At 43.5% G+C, this 6,306-nt stretch overlaps 1 protein-coding gene across 10 annotated transcripts; it reads left to right on the top strand.

The window, feature by feature from the left end:
- Positions 1-913: 913 nt before the first annotated feature.
- LOC127310249 (probable 26S proteasome non-ATPase regulatory subunit 3) lies at positions 914-6,019 on the top strand. Of its 10 annotated transcripts, none has more exons than XM_071819514.1 (9): positions 914-1,276; positions 1,391-1,581; positions 2,037-2,174; positions 2,242-2,378; positions 2,504-2,537; positions 2,624-2,734; positions 3,102-3,726; positions 4,094-4,281; positions 5,272-6,019. In XM_071819514.1, the coding sequence occupies exons 1-7, from the start codon at positions 1,039-1,041 to the stop codon at positions 3,240-3,242; spliced, it is 990 nt and encodes a 329-aa protein (XP_071675615.1). In that variant the 5' UTR covers positions 914-1,038; the 3' UTR covers positions 3,243-3,726; positions 4,094-4,281; positions 5,272-6,019. The 10 variants fall into 10 exon arrangements, with proteins under 10 accessions (XP_071675615.1, XP_071675618.1, XP_071675616.1 ...); XM_071819517.1 differs by having other exon boundaries at positions 4,072-4,281; XM_071819515.1 differs by having other exon boundaries at positions 3,102-4,269; positions 5,272-5,367; positions 5,488-6,019.
- Positions 6,020-6,306: the final 287 nt, after the last annotated feature.

Below are 6,306 nucleotides of genomic sequence, written 5' to 3'. Positions count from 1 at the left end.
TCCTCGAAAACATTTTTTTTCATATGCTACATTTGATATAAATGGTTTATGTGCTAAAAATATTATTTTAAATGTTTGGGGGCGGCGTTTGGGGGACGCGGCTGGGGAGCGACGTCCCCCAAACGCGGCACGAACAAAACACGTCCCCCAAACGCTCAATCCGGCGCGGTTTGGGGGACGGTTTGGGGGACGCGGCTGGAGATGCTCTTAGACCATCGAAAACAAACAATTTGCAACAGTTTGAGCATCGAAAGCATGCCGGTTCAGTTTTGCATGCAGCTGCAGGGCAGCAGCGCATGGTGGGGCATGCCGCCGCATGCAGTGCAATCATTTCATTTGGCCTGGCACGAAATGTGAGCATATGCAGAGTGCTGCCGTCAGGGAGAGTGGAGGCATGCTCCACGCATGCATGCTGCCCCATGCACCGGCGGTATGGCCCGCGCCAGTTGACGTCTGCCGGACGGTGATCTCTGCTGGCTAACGTGCCGCCACCTCGGGCGACGGCATGAAGCTGCCGCCACAGCCTCCGGCGGCAAGCTCCACGTGTCGTCTGGAGGCGCTGCCGCCACTGAGTACGTGGTCTTTTTTGTCAATTTGATTGGCAGTGGTCCTTTTTGACAATAAATTGGGGCAGGTGGTCTCTTTTAATAAAAATTCCAAGGACGGAATGCTCTCGAACTCGTGGCGTGCGACGAAAGGGAAGCAATAACATGCGGAAAAAGAACCCGCATGAACCAAACAGTCAAGCTGTGACAGTGTGGCCGGGGGCACTACGTCACGTACGGCAATTTGCGGCACTTTGATGCAGGCACTTTTATAACGTGCCGTTAATGATAGGTTTAGGCGGCATTTATTCTCAATAGTGCCACTGATGATCATTTAATTACCAGCTGTTAGAAAAAAGTGCCGCCAATGCTGGAGAAGCACAGGCAGAACTGAATGTGCCGCTAATTTTTCGATGATTAACGGTAGAATCTAAAAAGTGCCGCAAAAGTTAGGAGGATTAGCGGCAGTTTTTAATCTGCCTTTGTTGTATGGATGGACGGGTCAAGTCTGTTGAGAAAAGTCAACAGCCTTACCCATTCTCTCACCTCACCGCACGAACGTTCGCTACCTGCCTTCACACTCCTCGCTCCCGTCCCCCCTCGCGCCGCCGACGCCGACGCCGCCATGCCGGTGGACGTCGAGATGAACGACTCCGCAGCTCCCGCGCCCGCCGTTATCCCTGCGATCGCCGACGTCCCCGCGCCTGCGCCCGCTCTCTCTACCTTGCAACGTGAGTAGCCTCTCGTCTCCCAGTGCCCCTCCCCCAAAACCCTAGATCAGCTTCCGGCGCCGTGGGCGCTGGACGGGAGGTAGCTAACGCATGTATTATTGGCGGTGCGTGCAGATCTGAAGGAGATCGCGTCGGTGATTGAGGCCGGGTCGCTGACCAAGGAGGTGCGCCGGATCTCCCGCGCCGTCCGCCTCACCGTCGCCCTCCGCCGCCGCCTCGCCCCCCGCGGCGTCGCGGCCTTCCTCGCCTTCGCGCTGCCCTCTTACTCCGATGGCTTCGCCCACCTCTCCCCGCTCCTGCCCAAGGTATTTTCAGGACGCAACTTTAGTGCGCTCCTAATTCTCAAGGGTAAACCAGCAATTATGCCTGAATCTGATGGAACACAAAGGATTTGGGCGTCGCATGGTATATTTGTTTGTCTGAATGTGTCTTGGCCGTCAAATCGCATGGTAGATCATTCTGGATTGATTGGCTTTTTAGAAGCGAATGGAAAACCATAATCTAGATAATTGTTGTAAAGCAGCTGTCGCCGTATGATTATGCGGTACAAGCATCTGAGTTTTCACTATTGAAGTTCACGGCGAACCTGGTTCCTTCTGTTCTGATGCTTAATTGGTATTCCGCAAATTTGTAGTTTGAAATTGGTGCATAGAGGTTTAAACTTCTTCCAGTTTCATTCTGCACACATTAAAATATTGAAACTGGAGGCTTCTCTTGCTCAGAGATTTTTGACACTTCATCTTAATGTTACCATTTTTAGGAAGATGGAAGTGAGATGGATGTTGATACTGCGGCTCCAGTAGCTCAAGTTTCAATCAAGCATGGTCTCCCAGATATTGAAAAATACTGCTACTTGCTTGTGTTGATTTTCCTTATTGATCACAAGAAGTACGATGAGGTATGTCATGGAATTTCCTCCACTTCATCATCATTTGTGAAGCATACCAATTTGATTTTCTCTCCAGGCTAAAGCATGTGCCAACGCTAGCATTGCTCGTATGAAGAATCTAAATAGGAGGACTGTTGATGTTTTGGCTTCTAGGCTATACTCGTATTACTCATATGCACATGAACTCACCAACAGCCTTGCTGAAATTCGTGGGTGAGTTATTCCAACAGTATGCTCTTGTGTCTCTGAGTAACCAGTAAGCTCCTTTTCCTATTTGATCCTGCTTTCATGTGCCTCATACAATTGGTGCTCTGCATAACTCTCCTGGGGTTGCACAGCATGGCAACTTTGCACCGTGATGAGCTTGGCCAGGTTGTTCTGAGACACTAGTCTTCAATTTCAGACTTGTAACTTAAATATTGTCAAGTCATGTGGTTGACTTTTGGTTTCCATGGCAGGAAACACTTCTTAACCTGCTTCTTCGCAATTACCTGCACTACAACTTGTCCGACCAGGCAGAAAAACTTAGGTTAAAGGCACCATGTTTTGAAGCACATTCCAATCAGCAGGTAACTATCATTCATCAAGTAGTTTATTTTCTCTCCTGTATGTATGCCAAGTTGTTACAGTTGAATTGGAATTGCAATATGCTTTTATTGTCTGTGCCGAGGCTGATTATCGATTTAATGATGAATGGCCTATGAAATTGTCGTTTGCTTTTGTAGAGATCTTATTGTAGACCAGTACTAACCTCTCTACTTCTACCACAGTTGTACTTGGCCTATGAAATTGTCGTTTGCTTTTGTAGAGATCTTATTGTAGACCAGTATTAACCTCTCTACTTCTACCATAGTTCTACTTGGCCTATGAAATTGTCATTTGCTTTTGTAGAGATCTTATTGTAGACCAGTACTAACCTCTTTACTTCTACCTCAGTTCTGCCGGTATCTGGTCTACTTGGGCAAAATTAGAACAATTCGGCTGGAATACACTGATGCTAAAGATAGCCTCTTGCAAGCTGCACGCAAAGCACCCACTGCCGTGGATTCCGCATTCAGTGCAACAAATGGGCTATAAATATATCTTTCATCATATATTTACTCTTTCTCTAAAAAAATTTCACTTGCTGGTCTTGTATTACTAGTTCTTTCACGTGCACTCATTATATTAAGAATAGCAAAGCACCCACTGCCGTGGATTCCGCATTCAGTGCAACAAATGGGCTATAAATATATCTTTCATCATATATTTACTCTTTCTCTAAAATTTCTTTCACTTGCTGGTCTTGTATTGCTAGTTCTTTCACTTGCACTCATTATATTAAGAATAGAAAATTGGCTCAAACACAAATCTTTAGCTCCAACTACTAATTAGTTATAAGTTTTTTTTGTACAAGATTTAAATATTGAAAAATTGTCGCATGATACTTCCTGAGGTATGTTTTTGTTGCTTCCTGTAACTGACTCTCCTTTTTTATCTTCAGGTTTGTACTTTTAAAATGAACTTTACTGACGAGGTTTGGAAGATTGTCTCCAGACCGAATAAAATCAGTCCTGCTGATGTGAGTGTCTTCCCTCGATCAGGCTGTTAAATATTATTGAAATCTGCACTCTTACTACTGCAACATAAGAAATCTCATTATGCTCGATTTAATGGTCATGGCAACAATTCCTTGTTAATTTGGTATATGTAAAGTGAGTTATCTGAATTTGTGAACAATCTCTCTGCTGTTTGCTAAGAAATTTAACTGTAGCTTTACGGGCTTGGCTAGTCGATTCTATGTAGTTCCCTTGTGTTTGAGATTTTGGAATGTAGACAGAGGCACGCTGATGATAGCTGAGTCCGCACGCTGATGAAATTATATCTCGTATTGGTGATAATGTTTTTTCTTTCTTTTATCCGCAAGTTCTGTTTGTTCTGGGTGGCAGGGGAGGGTGGGGATGACGCTCTCCAAGTGCTGGATCTGAAGGCTGGAGGTTGAGCTAAATGCCCCAGTATTATTATTTTGTGGATCGGCTCCACCAACGCCTCACCAAGGCGAAGATATTCCAGGAGTACACAATTCCTTGATTATTGGCAGTAGTGCTCCAAATTTTTATATGCGGTACTTTATACGGTAATATTAGCTTGTTGTTATGCATGGCTAGCTCACAATACATTTAGTTGAGCATATACAACAGGAGTATCGTACTACAAGTTGATTGCTGCATTGAACTAAGCCCTGCTGAATATATGTATTAGTGATGTAAAATGTTATCTAGCCATTATTTGCATTAGAAATTAGAAAATATATTTATGTAGCCTTTCAATTATGAACTGCCGAGTGATGTGCTCTTTTTTTTGTTCTTATTATTTCTTGGTGAATGTTAACTAATGGACTGCTAAGTATGTAGGAAAAAAAGACAAAACACCAGTTCTGTATTTCATTGCCTGTTCTAAGCTGCTCAGTTTTTGTGTTGTTGCCACTTAGGTACATGGTTGTTGAAGAACATAGGTAGTGCATCCTAATATATTGGTTTTTACAAAAAATACGTTTTTGGTATATCCTCTGAGTTAGATAGTACATCATACTGACTTGGAGGTCCTTCATCTAGTGCCACGCACATATTGAAATTCGGTCGGGGCCATATCATAACACACTCCCATAAATTTTAGAAGTTTACCATATATATCAGTATCTAGTTCCAAACACTAAACTTACTCTTAGAAGTTTGCTGCTCATCACTTTCTCGTGTTCCCATGTAGAATGTTGAATTAGCTCTTATTCTGTACTCCCTCCGTTCCCTATTAACTGACTCTGATTTATTACAACTTTTTACTAAATCAGAGTCAATTAATAGGGAACACAGGGAGTACTTGCTTGCTTATATCACACCCTTTTCATGCTACCCCCTACAAAAAAAGTTTGGCAATTGAAATTCTTTGGACAATTAATCAACAGTTGACAAAAAACATTCAACCTGCTGTCGAATATGTCCGGTCTTATTCACTTGCATTTCTTTTCACATTTAATGACATGACACTTTCCTTTGAATCTTTTACTAGTTCATTGCTCTCTGATCTGCTTATATTTTGATTAGTTTTTATTTAACCTTTTGTTGTGTAGAATAAGATTGTATAGGGATCTGTCGATGTCGAACTATTCTTAGAGGCTGCACTTGGTTTATATTATGGAAAAGTAAACAAACCTGACATGCTAAAGGTGATCATTGTATTGCTTACTGCTTAGGGACATGTTACAGTTACACAATCAAACATGAATTGGATTTATTGTGTTCTCAGCTACTCAACTTACCTCTAATTCGGAACATACATTCTGTAGGCTCTTTTACTTCTTGCACACTCCATTGAGGCAGATCCAAGCACAGTTATTCTGTGGGTGTTTTATCTTCATATTTACTATCAAAAGGATGAAGGACTTGGAACATTTTCAGTGAACTGCAGGAGGGTGGGTGGAGGGCGGAGGGCACGCTCACCGGTGCTCTGGCATCATGCTCGACGAGGAAGAGGGCTTGGCGTCGGGGATGTGAACCTGGCTGTGGCGTCGGATGCATGGCGCAGCTGGCGCAACTTCCTCTGGCCGCACGACGAGGCATCTGGCCGCGCAGCGAGGCAGGGCCCAAACTCCATGACAACTTTCTTCCTCGGCGGCAGATGAACCCTGTTGTTCATGATGAGGAGATCAACCCTGTTGTGTATTTTATCTAATGGTTTCAAACCATGTTGTTCATGATGTGGAGATGAACCCTGTTGGTCATGTAAGTTAGATGCCTGGATTGTGAATCCTTGAATGTTTCAAAATGTTGGTTTCAAACCTAGATTGCTTGGAAATATTGGTTTTAAACATTGCTTGACTTCTTGAGTGTGATGTATGCTTGATTGTAGATTGCTTGAATGTTTGCAGGCAGTATAGCAACCTTAAAAATGCCTAAGAAAATAATCAGCGGCACCAGAATTAAAAGCCTGAAAAAGTAATTGTAGGCATCCTTTAAAAGTGCCGGTAAAAAGTTTAGATGGTATCCCTAGAAAAGTGCCAGTAAAAAGATTTCGTGACATTTTCCGAAAAGTGCCGGCAAAAAGATTCTATGGCATTTTCGGAAAGTGCCAGCAAAAAGATTCCATGGCATCTTTCAAAAGTGCC

Source organism: Lolium perenne, chromosome 1, assembly GCF_019359855.2.
Source record: "Lolium perenne isolate Kyuss_39 chromosome 1, Kyuss_2.0, whole genome shotgun sequence".
In the NCBI taxonomy this organism is placed as follows: Eukaryota; Viridiplantae; Streptophyta; class Magnoliopsida; order Poales; family Poaceae; genus Lolium; species Lolium perenne.
This window is presented reverse-complemented; position numbering and strand designations above follow the sequence as displayed.

Excerpts from the sequence above, each read along its gene's own strand:
- LOC127310249 (XM_071819520.1), top strand. The coding sequence starts at position 1,039 with ATGGACGGGTCAAGTCTGTTGAGAAAAGTCAACAGCCTTACCCATTCT. Across the intron at positions 1,277-1,390 it reads CGCTCTCTCTACCTTGCAAC|ATCTGAAGGAGATCGCGTCG; the intron begins GTGAGTAGCCTC and ends CGGTGCGTGCAG. Across the intron at positions 2,379-2,503 it reads AGCCTTGCTGAAATTCGTGG|CATGGCAACTTTGCACCGTG; the intron begins GTGAGTTATTCC and ends GGGGTTGCACAG.